Consider the following 14475-nt stretch of genomic DNA (forward strand, 5'->3'; position numbering starts at 1 on the left):
TGGAGCTGTCAGCAGTGAGGAAAAGGTGATCATGCAATATCTGAGAGCTTGAATTTCGAATTGAAAAAACTTTTGTTGGTCAAATAGGTCCGTTTTTGATTGAATAGGTCCATATTCGGCTGACTTCGAATCCTACGAATCGAAGGAATAGCGCATTTGATAGAATTCGATTCGAAGTTTTTCCCAAAAAAAACTTCGATTTTTCAAAGTCCACTAATTGACTCCAAATAGGTTTTTTCCCTAGTCGAAGTACAGAAAAAATAGCTTGAAATTTGAATTTTTTTCATTTGAAAATTCACCTCGACCTTTGATAAATCTGCCCCTTAGAATCTTGTAAAAAAGAGCAGATAGGTGAGAGGGATGTTGTATCCTTAAAGTACAGCACTTTATGTAGAAGTGATACAATGGCCTGAAGGCACTGGTTCTGATGGATGGATCTCCTTATGCCTCCATAGCTTCAGCAAATTCACATGAATTTAGGAAAACAGTTACAGTATAGCTGACCACATCTGTTCGTTAATGTGGTCCTGCGATCCGACCGCCCGTATTCTGTGCATTATGATCGTTGGAAATAATTACAACTTTGAATCGCTACAAAATGGCACAGAAACCACAGACACCAGAAATGGGAAATAGAGAACAACCAATTCATTGCCCTTTTAAGGAGGAACCACCCCTAACAATTTATATGTGAATTTCTAAAACTTTTTTTTAGCTGTAATCAACGCACTCGGATTTTGCCTGCTTTAAATGGTTAATTCCAACATGAATCAACAATGTGCAGAGTTGTTTGCAGTAACAAAATATATAAGGTTGATGAAACATACTAATTAACTATATATATATATATATCTCTAAAACTAAGATCAAAAAGTATAAAAACGTTTGTGTCAAAAACAATTATTAATAATCTGCTGCAGACTGGGTGTATGTTTAGACTGTTGACTGTTCCTCTTTAAGGTAAATAAAAGGACAACATTAGGTTTTTTTTCACATTACACAATATTGGTCTTTTCATTTAATTGCTCTAACTCTGGAGAAGACCACTTGATAATTATTGTCCTTCTCCATTTCTAAGAAATAGGAAACTAGAGTATTTTGAGATCTGAAGTTCTCTTCCCTATGTAAAATAAATATTTATTTTACACTCAGAAAATACATTTTACTGTTGGCATTATAAATGAATAACCAGAAAAAGCAATTACAGATGTAAAAGAGAGACCTATGAAACCTGAGTCATAAAGAGGAGTGCCTATATAACCAGTTGATTATTAAACCCTGTAATATCCCTGATCTGACACTGGCCATAGGAACTTCTTCCTTGAATTTATACTGGATCTTGAAAAGTTTTTGCCAAATAAAGTGGAATTTTTAATACTGGTACCTGTTTTGTATCAACATTTGGATATGGTTAAAATTACTTCTGTGAATATGCTCTATTCTGAAATGTGCAACGAACCTAGCAACAGGAAATGAACTACTTTTTAATTATGTGAACTGAGAAAATGAGTATTTCTGCCACATTGCATTTGGAAGTTTTTCAGCTGGAGCCACTTGCTGTTAGTTTCAACCATGCATTTAAGATCATGGATTATTACTCAGTGCTTTCTCTGGACCACTTCTTTTCATATAATTTCAGGAGGAGACTGTCAAAACCTGTCGGTAAGATCACATTCTGTCACAAAAGAATCTGTTTCTTCTTGCCAATTTTCTTCTTCCATATGTCCTTGTTACAACAGCTCGATTACTTCTTGATCCTTATATCAAATCCTTGAGTTTTTAGAGTAACGAAAATAACAATTTGTGAGATATTAGTGCTAAATAAAAGCAACTGTTTGATCACTTTTTATTCCATGCTATCACTTCCTAATTAATTGGAACTAGAACATAGCAGGTCAAGGAATAACTTGAAAATATGGGATGTTAAGAGTGTTTGCACCATTAACCAAGCATCAAAATAAAACAGCATCTTGTTAAAATACTTGCATTTATCCTCCATATGTTTTAAATAGTTATACCCCGTATTAATTATGAACATTGTAAAGTTCAGGGTTTCTTAAAGTGCTAAGCACATTAAGGCATGCATTATAACTGGAATGATTGTGAGATATTGTCACAATATTTGTATCACATATTTAAGATGTGCAATGTAACAACATACACTTAATATTTATTCAACGCTATAAATTTACATTTATCAACAGATCATAAATTCTATGATCTGGGACATTTAAGGGGTTAAACTCACGTTTGCACTAACAACCAGTTTCACTCTTAATATTTTACGTGTAGTGTTTTATCACTTTTTTTAAACCATGCTTTGTCATATTTTTCTGAAATAAAAACACTTGCCTATTCTTTGTAAAACTGTGTTCCAAATTACTACTACGCTAATTCACTAAAATGTGAAGTTGCGTCTCAGCAACCAAACAGTGGTGAAGTTTCGCTAGTGTTAATTCGTCAATGCAAGCATTTCATGGCAATCTTTCGGTAGCATTCAATTCTGCCTAGCGAAACTTTGTTTGTATCTTATGCTAAGGTCAATTTGAATACGGCAATCCCACTTTAAAAAATAAAAAGATACCAGAGTTTTTTTACAACTTTTATGACTTTCCGGAATACAGAATATGATGTCATTGACATAAGACTGAGGAGGATGTAGCTTCATTTTATTAGTTCACCCAGGTTTAAAAGAAAACTATACCCCCAAAATGAACACTTAAGCAACAGATAGTTCATATCATATTAAGTGGCATATTAAAGAATCTCACCAAACTGGAATATATATTTAAGTAAATATTGTCCTTTTACATCTCTTGCCTTGAGCCACCATTCCGTGATGTCTCTGTGCTGCCTCAGAGATCACCTGACCAGAAATACTACAACTCTAACTGTAACAGGAAGAAGTGTGGAAGCAAAAGACACAACTCTGTCTGTTAATTGGCTCATGTGACCTTACATGTATGGTTTGTTTGGTTTGTTTGTAAGTACAGTGAATCCTACGATCCCAGGGGGCAGCCCTTATTTTTTAAAATGGCAATTTTCTATTTATGATTACCCAATGGCACATACTACTAGAAAAGTGTATTATTATGAAAATGGTTTATTTACATGAAGCAGGATTTTACATATGAGCTGTTTTATGCAATATCTTTTTATAGAGACCTACATTGTTTGGGGGGTATAGTTTTCCTTTAAGGTGGTGAAGAAAACCCTGGCAAAAGAGGTAACATTCTGCAAAATTCACACTTTGGTGAATTTGTGGTGTTACGAATGTTCACCTGGGCGATTGTACGCTAGCAATGGTCTCTTTCTGTAGCGAATTGTCCTCTATACCTGTTAGTAAATTGGCGATGTCCCTGTGAATAGGATTTCTGGCGAATTGTCACTAGCGATGGCCACTTCACCCTTTAGTAAAAATGCCCCATGTTGTATCAAATTGAAAATACGGGTTTCCAGATAATGGATGCCATATTTGTAATACTCATTGCTGTCCCTTACACATTCTTCAGCCGACTGTGAATATTTGGTTTAGGAAATCCCTAACTCAATTGGGGGTGGCAAGTGATACATTCTGGAAAATGCAAGTGCCAAATGTTTATTGAAATTTCATCAGAAACATGAATACTGTAGACTGTTCATAAAGTGCCAAAATGTTTTTTTTTTTTTTTTAAAAAATACAATATGTCAAGCTTATTTCTTATTTTATACAGATAATTCCATGTAATATTCAGTACCAAATTGAATCTTCCAGTTGTATAAAAGGTAAGATTTTTCTTGAAATAATATTAACATTACCTTTATGTAACATATACATGTAACTCATGTTGATATTATACCCTAATCTTACCACAGAAGGAACAGCAGAATGTGACAATGATTAAACTATAGGCAGGTTCATTATGATTAACTTACAAATACACATTGTTATGGACTGTAGAGTAACTTTCTGCTGCAATGTTGACAAGGATCCCCCACACAGCCAAGGTTGATCCATAAATGTAGTACAATAGGGGTTAGCCAGAGGCAAAGTCAGGGTAGTGAAGATTCAAAGCCAAAATCAGGTGAAAGGTCAAAAGCCATCAGGACAATACAAGGGTTTAGTAAAAGACAGAGCCAGCTTGGGCAACAAAAACAACCAAAAACACTATTTATATATGAATTTGGTGCCAAAAGTGAGGTCGGCAGATCTATTGATATTTGCTAACAAGGCATCCAACCCTTACATACTGTAGTTACATAGTTAAGTTGGGTTGAAAAAAGACTGAAGTCTATCAAGTTTAACCCCAAATGAAACCCAGCCCACATACCTACACACACCCACTGAAACTATATATAATAATATCTATACTAATTGTAGATTTTAGTATCACTATAGCCTTTGATATTATTTCTGTCCAAGAAATCATCTAAGCCACTCTTAAAGGTGTTAACTGAATCAGCCATCACAACATTATCTGGCAGGGCATTCCACAACCTCACTGTCCTGACTGTGAAGAACCAACTGTGCTGCTTCAAATGAAAATTATTTTCCTCTAGTCTAAAGGGATGGCCTCTGGTCCGATGATCCATTTTATGGAAAAATAGATCTCCCACTAACGGTGTATAATGCCCTCTAATGTACTTATAAATAGTAATCATGTCCCATTGCAAGCATCTTTTCTTCAGAGAAAACAACCCCAACCGTGACAATCTACCGTCATAGTTTACATCTTCCATCCCCTTACCCAGTTTAGTTGCAGGCCTGCACTCTCTCCAGCTCATCCTTTTTAAGGACTGGAGCCCAAAATTGCACTGCAAACCCAAAGTGAGGTCTTACCACGGAACAATAAAGAGGCACATTTATGTTTTCATCTTGAGTTAATGCCCTTTTTATGCAAGACAGAACTTTATTTGCTTTAGTAGCCACAGAATGACACTGCCCGGGATTAGACAACTTTTTATCTACAAAAACCCCTAGATCCTTTTCAATTAAGAAAACCCCCAACACACCGCCATTTAGTGTATAACTTGCATTTATATTATTTCTGCCAAAGTGCATAAACTTGCATTTATGAACACTAAACCTCATTTTCCTCATTTTTCAAAGTGGCAACATCCTGCATGTAACTTGTAGTTCTGCACAATTAAGTACCCTTCTTCTTGAAGAAGCTGAAATAAAAAGTTGTCACTATGCATATTTACAAACCCATTAGCTTTTTCTGACTTGGCAACCCCATTACTCCAGTTAATGTCTGGATATTTGAAGTGGCCCATAATAATAACATGGCCTAGTTGTGAAGCAGCCTCCCTTGCTGTAAAAAATCTAATTAAAGGGGGCCTCTCACCCTAAGAAACAATTCCAAATTATTTTCTATTGTGCTAGTCAGGCAAAATACACTTTATGTCTAACTATTTAAATTATATAGAAAATCTTTCCTTTAGTTTTGGAATTCACAATTGCATCAAGCCAGCAGGCACCATTTTGTGAGATTTGTTAAGACAAGCTTTGCATCATCTCAAAACCTGGTTTGTGCCAGAATGGGGTCCTGATGCCCATGTACAGCATACACAGTTATAGACAGTGAGGAGGGAGGGGGAACTGCAGTGACATCTAGAAAGTGCAGAATGGAAAGAGAAAGTAACTGCCTGCCCCGTCTATATGCCTCAGGCATAGAGGTTGGGCAGGCAATATACGATTGTTAGAGGAGATTTTTAAATACATTTATGATAGATATGAATGTTGTAACAAAAAAGAATTTGGGTTTCATGTTTATTTAGAATAGGAATTTAGTTGTACAGCTTTTATATGTGGGTGATAGGTCCCATTTAAAGGAGAACTAAAGTCTACCAAAGAAGTAGGCTAGAAATGTTGTACATTATGTTTTGGGCTTCTATACCAGCCCAAGGCAACCACAGCCTTTAGCAGGGAGGATATGTGCCTCCAATGATGCCCATGTAGCTCCTCATCTTCTATTCTGCTGATTCGCTGCACATGCTTTGTACTGTTGCTGTCATTTACTGAGCTTAGGGACCAACTCACAATATACTGTATATACAGAATAGAAATGTCACAATATAAGGCTGATTAATATTTTTTATTATTTACTACGTCAGCCCAGAAACCAGTGCAATTAGCATCAGAATTAATATAATAATAATAATACTATAATAATAATAATCAGCCTTGTAGCATCAGCTGATATTACAGGCAAACCTCATTTTCTGCTTGATAAATTGCAATGATCCCTAAGCTTAGTTTCTCAACAGCTGATCAGAGCCCACTGAGCATGTAAGTGACACAGACACTTTCCAAGATGGTGACCCCTGTGACAAGTTTGAAGTCCTGGATAATTGCTACTACTGAGATAACGAAACTTTAGGCTGGAGCAATAAGTTCAGTATATAAAATATGGCATCTGTAATCATATTCATTTTAAGGGTTTAGTTCTCCTTTAAGGCCAATGACTGTGTAGAGATGCACTTGGTTAACTGGTTAACCTGCATTAGACTGAATCCTAGCAAATGCTGCTTATTTTAACCTATTTCTTAATTTTAGAAATGAAGGTCCTCAGTTGTGGTATCTGAAAATAGACCACAAATTTAAAGGGGGTCCAAACACCCCCTTTCAGCTGATGAAGATAAAATAGATGTTTCATTTGAGCTTGGTCAAAGGATTATACTCCTGATGAGCAAGGTTCAGTTGGATGGGGCAGAATGAGGATCTAAATTCTATATAGACCCTTGCTTGGACAAATTATTGCAACTACATGTGCATATGCATATACTGTATATGTGTGTGTGTGTAGTGTGTTTAAGCAAAGAAAGAGAGAGGTAACATTTCTCCCCTATTATGGGTAAGTGATGCCGAGAGATACACTGAAGATATGAATTTAATTGACCAATACAGTCTGAAGGAGGTCTTCAAAGGCTTTACTAGAGAGAAAATCATATACAGGTATGGGACCTGTTATCCAAAATACTCAGGACCTGGGGTTTTCTGCATAATGTATATTTCCATAATTTGGATCTTTACACATCTACTAGAAAATCATGTAAACATTAAACCCAATAGACATATTTTTTTTAAATTTTAATATTTTATAATACATCATCATCATCATTTATTTATATAGCGCTGTCAAGATACGCAGTACTTATACATGGAAAGTCACTACACTAGGGCTGATTTACAAATATATAGTTGTTCATAGTAATCATGCAGCAGTGTACTCCCAGTCAGAACATGAAAGCAAAGATATGATTGGTTGTGTGAAGTGATGGGCGAATAAATTCAGCAGGCACAAATTTGCGGGGAATTTCTGTGTTTCCCCACCAACGAATAAATTCGCCAGCGAAATATCGACTGCATAAAAAAAAAATTGGCGTGCGCCAAATTCTTTGTACGCCCATTGACTTTAATGCCTTGGACAAAATAGTCGTGCATGTAAAAATGATGCTCGCGTTGACACCCATTGACACCCATCCGCCCATCATCAGTTGTGTGCACCGCTTCATTGCACATGAAGCGGTGCACCCATCCGCCCATCATCAGTTGTGTGCACCGCTTCATGTGCAATTTAGCACATATCTTTGTAAATGTGCCCAATAATAAATATGGGTGTGATGTAAGTACAGTTAAATCATAGCAAACGGCTTCCTGAAATCATGTTTGGATCAATTAAGTTGTCTTCATTTTCCATTTTGTGGTAGTCCAGTACAAGTATTCTTTCATCATCCTATTATCAATGAGCAGTTTTTTTATGTTAACTGAAAATCTGGCACATGATTTACATGAAATCTATGAAATATTCGTATGATTTTAGATTATACAGTTGAGCCTTTGCCACCGTTTGCCTCCTTCATTGGACACAATAATATCACGCTAACGTGGCCACCTTCTAATATCTCAGGAACAACCTACATCATCCAATGGAAATATGTCCACATGCCTGGAGAGTGGGAATATACACAGGTAAGAGAGCTGAGGAGTGTATGATACCCATGCATTAACACTTTTAAATCAAAGAACTTTTTTGCTCACCTGTTCAGCAAATATTTTATATAATAAAGTTATAGTGCATGCACTATTTTGGGATTCTGACAAATCCTTAATGTAAGAAAGACTAACCAAATCCAAACCTAATTTGCAGATACAAATCACGTGACGAAAAGTCACGTGATTTTAAGAACCCAGTTTTGGTTCAGCCCAATCGTGCTGAAAAAGGCTGAATCCTGGTCAAATCCTGAACTGAATCCTGGATTGGGTGCATCCCTAGACAAAATAATCCAGGAGCTGAATACATAATAGTACTACTAACATTTGATAGATGCCACATGTCATTAGTTGTTTTGTGCAGTGCAATCTTGTGTCTGTTAAAGGGGGATTATGACTGGGAGCTGTGCAGGGACAGAATTGTGATGTGCCACCAGAGTAAGCATAGAGTATTTCTCCAAGCTATGTGTCACCTTTCATGGGTCAATAAACAAATCAATCAGCAATGTAAAATTAGTTGCATCAGTACAAAAATATAGCAGAACCTCCCCCTAACTAACCAGTTCAATATCATGTTTTGTATTGAGCGTGATGAAAGGCCCTTTTATCTGTCTTTGAATAATATGGTGCATTTTTTTGCTGAATGAAAGAGAGTGTAATTGTAAGCAACTTTCCATGATACATTTATTAACATTTCTCAACGGATTTAAAGTTATTTGTAAATATGCTGGTTCTGACTTTTGACAATTAACAATGTAGCAGATGCCAGCTGATAACAGACTTGTTAAGATGCATGCAAAGCATTTTGAAAAATGGAGTCTTGGCAGGAGGAGAGATGACAGCTGCATCATTGTTTTAGGAATCTGAACCAGGGTGTAGACTGGGACAGCAAATACTAATTTCCATGATGTTTTCTTTCATTAGGCACAATTTATGTTTTGGATTTGCATCCTCTTTGAACATGTTAGAACGGTCCATTTATTTTATCCAATACAGGGATCCCCAGTTGTTTTTACCTGTGAGTCAAATTCAAATGTATTTGGGGAGAAACACAAGCATAAAAAACATAAAATAAGGTCTGTAATTGGCTATTTGGTAGCCCCTATGTGGACTATCAGGCTGCAGGAGGTTCTATTTGGCAGTACATCTGTTTTCTATGCAACCAAAACTTGCATCAATGCCTGGAATTTAAAAAGAAGCAGCTGCTTTAAAACCACTGAGATACACTTTCAAGGAGTTGGATCACTCATCTAAAATATAAAGAATAAAGTTTGTTTGTGTGTTCTTTGAACATTTTGACACAAATTTAGAGGATAATTTAAAATTTAAAATTGTCATTTCTTTACCTGCAGATGGCTGGAAAATGTAATCACTGATTGGCTGCTATGGGTTACTGCCCAGGTACAAATTTGCCCAGTGTTTATAAATGAGCCCCGAATGCACCAAAACTTCTCAGCAACTTTTTTCGTATACACAAGGAGGTTGACAAGTACTTTTGTTTAACCTCTGCTTGTGCATGTACATTAATTGCCCTGTGCTATTTCCTGTTGCCACATGTGTTAGGGTGGGATTGTGGGTGTTGTGGGGACTTGGGAGTGCGTAGGCTCCTGAGGCAGCAGTCCCATACCCTCCAGTCTGAAACTGGCACCAACAGGTACAGGTCCTTGTAGGAACACAGAATAAAATATTTCAGTAAACATCCTTACATCTGGGAGAAAGTCAGTTACTACATTCCTTTTTTTTTACAAAACATTAGTTCCCCTGCCATCATATCAAACCAATCAGATTTCAGCATTTGATATGGAAATAACCAAATATGTCAAAAATAAAAAAATACTTTGTCATAAACAGTGATTCTTAAGGGACATTATAACCATTGTTATAGGAGTAATACATTGGGGGGCCGATTCACAAAGGGTCGAATATCGAGGGTTAATTAACCCTCGATATTCGACTGTGATTTTAGCGCAAATAGTGCGATCGAACGATCAAATCCTTCGATCGAACGATAAAATCCATCGATCGAAGGAATAATCCTTCGATCAAAAAAATTTAGGAAAGCCTATGGGGACCTTCCCCATAGGCTAACATTGAGTTCGGTAGCTTTTAGAAGGCGAACTAGGGGGTCGAAGTTTTTTCTTAAAGAGACAGTACTTCGACTATCGAATGGTCGAATAGTCGAACGATTTTTCGTTCGAATCCTTCGATTCGAAGTCGTAGTCGAAGGTCGAAGTAGCCCATTCGATGGTCGAAGTAGCCCAAAAAACACTTCGAAATTCGAAGTTTTTTTACTTCGAATCCTTCACTCGAAGTTAGTGAATCGGCCCCTAAGTGTGCAATCCATTCCCATTCAGATAATAGTCAGATCCTTTAGCTACATTGCCTAAATTTTCAGCATATACTTAGTGATTATCCTTGCTATGATTGTGTAGTATAAGTAGAGTAGCAAAATAATACACTACTATTATTTTAACATGGGGACAATGCCTGGTTTATATGAATAGGAAGCAACAGAGCAGAAATATGTTACTAAATTGAGGGACATCACTTGTGCTCCAGGCACTTAAACTATATGGCCAAAAGTATCCATACATGCTACATAGCCTAAATTATTCAGACAGCAAGTCGGAATTCCAAACTGTCTCTTGAAGCAACACCAACATTAAAACCATTCACTTGGAATTGGGAGCATGTGTATTTATGGGTGAGCAGCGATATACAAACCTAATATGGCCATGGGCAATGATAAGGTTGTCTAGTGTTGTAAAGTTCATTGGCGTTAGGCTTGGAGCAATGGAAAATGTTCTCTAACATGATTAACCATCCTTCACCTGGCAGTCTGATGGATGAATCTGGGTTCTTAGATGCCAGGTTAAAGCTACTTGCCTGAATGTGTAATGCTAGCTGTACAGTTTTGGAATGGAGGAACAATAGCCTGGCATTATTTCTCATGGTTTATTAGGACCTGTGGTTCCAACAGAAGCAAGCCTTAACACAACAATACACAAAAACAATCATGACAGGAACACTGAGCCATGTACATGTTTAAAGGGATTGCAAACCCAAATATACAAGTTTGCCTAATAAAATATTTTTTAATTTTAATCGTCTTTCCAGTATACATCTATTATACATGTAAATGGTTTTATAGCTATTAGTATATATAACTGCTAGCAGAATATAATAACGAAAGCAGTGCTTGTTTACCCTGTTCTGTTCTTTGCTCTGGTGTTTTGAACACCAAGAAGCCAACTGACATGCCTATGAAGAAGCATGCAGGGCTAACTTATGCTATATTGAAAGAGACAGAACCAGCAATGCAGCATAGGACAGTAAAATATTGCTTCCAATTGCAATTATATTTTCAAATAACTTTAAAACCACCAGTATATAAATTATGTATATTGGAAACATGCTTAGAAGTAGGGATCCAGCAAATCCAGGTTTCCATTCGGGATGCAGCCGAATCCATGTGCCCGGCTGAACTGAATCCATAAAATAATGTGCCTTTTAGTCACACAAACAATGAAGTAAAAAAAATTAAGTGCGCATGGGGTTCTCTTTCCAAGCCCTAATTTGCATAAGTAAATTGGGTTCAGATTCAGTTCGGTATTTGGCCTGATCTTTCACAGAGGCTTTGGGATTCAGCCTAATGCCAAAATAGTGGATTTAGTGCATCCAAAATAGTTAAATTTGTCTTTCATTAGGCAACATTTTATTTTTGGGTTGAATAAATAAATTGTAACACACTGGGTTTTAAAGGCCAACTATGGTCTGTAAAGTACAGTGATCCCTTTATCTACCACCAGTTTTAAAGGACAAGAAAAGAGTTGATCCCTGGGGGGGGAAGCACCAATATATAAGGCACTGTCCCAATGATTATAATCACTAACCTCAGACTTCCCTTTGCTGAAAAACACACCTGTATTAAAGGACGAAAGGGTTCATCACTGGGGAGTGTCAATTTGTTAGTCCCCCATTGATAACTTCAGGTTCAAGCCGCCCTGCACCAGTCCGGCATATTATTCTTTGCACCTTGCAAATAAGACACTCCTATTACTCCACTACTGTGATAAAATAATAAAAAGAGTAGCACTAAAGTACGAGCCTAAGAAAACATAAGAGAGACACATATTTGGAAGCAGTTCAAATACAGTTTTTCATACCATTATTGAGACAGAGTTGCCTACACTTTGCAGTAAAAAAAATTTTTTTGCAGCACTCCTTAACAGGCATGGAAATATGGTTAAGTCTTGCAAGCACTAAAGGCCCATGTAAATGACATGTTGGTCTTCATGCATTCTTCTTTCACTTTCATCACTGGAAGTTTCTAACAGTGCTCCTTGTAGCCTAGCAACTGGTACATGGAAGATTTGGTAGGAGTCACTGGGACTACTTCCTTTAGATGCCTGGTCACCTAGTCTGTCTATTGTGCTCTATATCACACTGCATAACTCCAGTCCTGCCCCAACAGCCAGCGCTTTAGGTTGCCTGGACTAACCTATATGTTGTTTCCTTAATAGTGGCATTAAGACTGGGAACATTGCTTACTAACCTCCTTGATGGGACAACACATACCTATGCTAACTAACCTGGTTGCCTGGTTGCCTGAGGCGAGCGCTAATTTTTATAAATACCTTTCCTTCTCCTTTAAGTCAAACCAAAGAGTCTCTTTTAGTTTTCTGACCCCCTTATATTGGCACCAGGACCTAGGATGCCCTCTAGCCCTCTATTCTATAAACCTCTTAGGGAATTCATATTTAAGGACTACCCTATGGTTTGCTACCATCTAGTAACCAAACTGGGTAATTACATCTTAAACTATGACCTCCTTTATTCTAGAAATTTCCCAGGAAATTCAAAACTAAGGCAAACCAATGGTTTTCTACCATCTAGTGACCAAATTGAATAATTACATTTAACCATAATGTATAAAAAACCAAACAAACACACATTTTTGCCCTCATATAACATCATCTAACTCCATACAACATAAGTTTCTGATGTCATCCAGTCCTCACATTTGTCCCATGAAAGATTAAAATCTAAAGTCCCTACTATAAACAATAACATCCTTAGTTTTCATCTGAAGGGAGGAAACTATAGTACATGGGAAGACTGACATTGACACTGGGAGATAATACAGGTTCCATGCAGAATCCAATTCCAGCCAGCACTGATAGATTGCAAATTTTTGCCATAACAACAATTCCCATTTTTTAAGATTCTAATTGAATTTTGGTGCATTTTATACTACTTGTTCGGAGGCAAAAGGAAAAAGCATCCAGGCTGAGATGAATTTGTGTGTTCTATTGGATAAAATATTTTGAAAATGTTATAATTTTGTTTGAATTCACAGTAAACATATTTCGGACATGATAGTAGCTTTTTTTTGCTCATCAGGGTAAAATTACACACAATTTTTGTTAAAGGAGAAGGAAAGGTTGGTGGTGCCACATGTTAGACACCCTCCAGTCATTGTAATTTATATATATAATTTATATAATAAAACTGTACCAACTACCGCTTCTGCTTCAGTGGGCCCAGGTCAGTATGCATGTGCAGTAGAGTTTAAAGCAGGCATGTCCAAAGTCAGGCCCAGGGGCCAAATGCAGCCCGTTTTCAAATTTACACCGGCCCTCAACCTCCATCATGAAATTAATAATAATGCGGCCCACCAGCACAGTGCAATCAGGAATCGACTAAAGACAGCTTTTTGCTCCTAAGTTAGACTTTTCAATCTCCTGCACACTAGACCACTGTACTGAACCATACCATAGAGAACAGATGACAGAATGGCGGTCCTAATTAGCACCCTGGGCCAGTGTAGTTTTCAGCAAACAGGAGCACCAGCCCTAGGTCTCAGTTAAGTCATTATAAGCACTGGGGGGGTCAAATATTTTGTTAGTTAATGCCACTGATTTTACCGTTCCCTCTCCTTTAAATAACTGTTTTTGTTTGTGTCTTTAGGCTATGTTTTGTGTTTTTTGTATAAAAACAAGCATTTTAAATTTATTTATAACATTTTCATTTATATTTGAATTTTTATTAAACCATTCTTGCTCTAAAGTTAGTTATTTTTCTATACAATTTCTATGGAATTGCAATATAAAATGTTTAAATTTGTGTTATAATTAATTACATGATTAATTAATTATTAATTCATTACTTTTTCTTGAAAACAGACTGTTGAAGAGCCACCCTTTACTGTAGTTAACCTACAACCATATGTAGAATATTGGTTGAGAGTAGTCTGGATTATTTGTCGCCTACAGTTTTATTCAGAACAAAGTCCTGCATATTGGACGCTTGCATTTGGAGGTAAGACTATAAATCCGATTGGTGCAGTCCCTTGTTGAAAAGTATGATAGCAAAATGAATAATGGATATGTATATAACTAGTGAATATACAAGGATATAAGCATAATTGTATTATCGCTAGGAATAATTGTGGGTGCATTATAAGTACAGAAGGGAACACTGGTTATCAGTTATTTGTT

General features: G+C 36.7%; 1 protein-coding gene across 1 annotated transcript in view; it reads left to right on the top strand.

The window, feature by feature from the left end:
- Positions 1-317: 317 nt before the first annotated feature.
- Positions 318-14475, top strand: part of LOC108716156 (proto-oncogene tyrosine-protein kinase ROS-like) — an 88373-nt gene continuing 74215 nt past the window's right edge. The window contains exons 1-4 of the mRNA XM_041562973.1: positions 318-1662; positions 3714-3765; positions 7806-7954; positions 14161-14296. Coding sequence (XP_041418907.1) covers positions 1573-1662; positions 3714-3765; positions 7806-7954; positions 14161-14296 — 427 coding nt within the window. The 5' untranslated portion in view covers positions 318-1572. The remainder of the gene's footprint in view (positions 1663-3713; positions 3766-7805; positions 7955-14160; positions 14297-14475) is intronic.

The sequence above is a fragment of the Xenopus laevis genome, chromosome 5L (assembly GCF_017654675.1).
Source record: "Xenopus laevis strain J_2021 chromosome 5L, Xenopus_laevis_v10.1, whole genome shotgun sequence".
Taxonomy (NCBI): Eukaryota; Metazoa; Chordata; class Amphibia; order Anura; family Pipidae; genus Xenopus; species Xenopus laevis.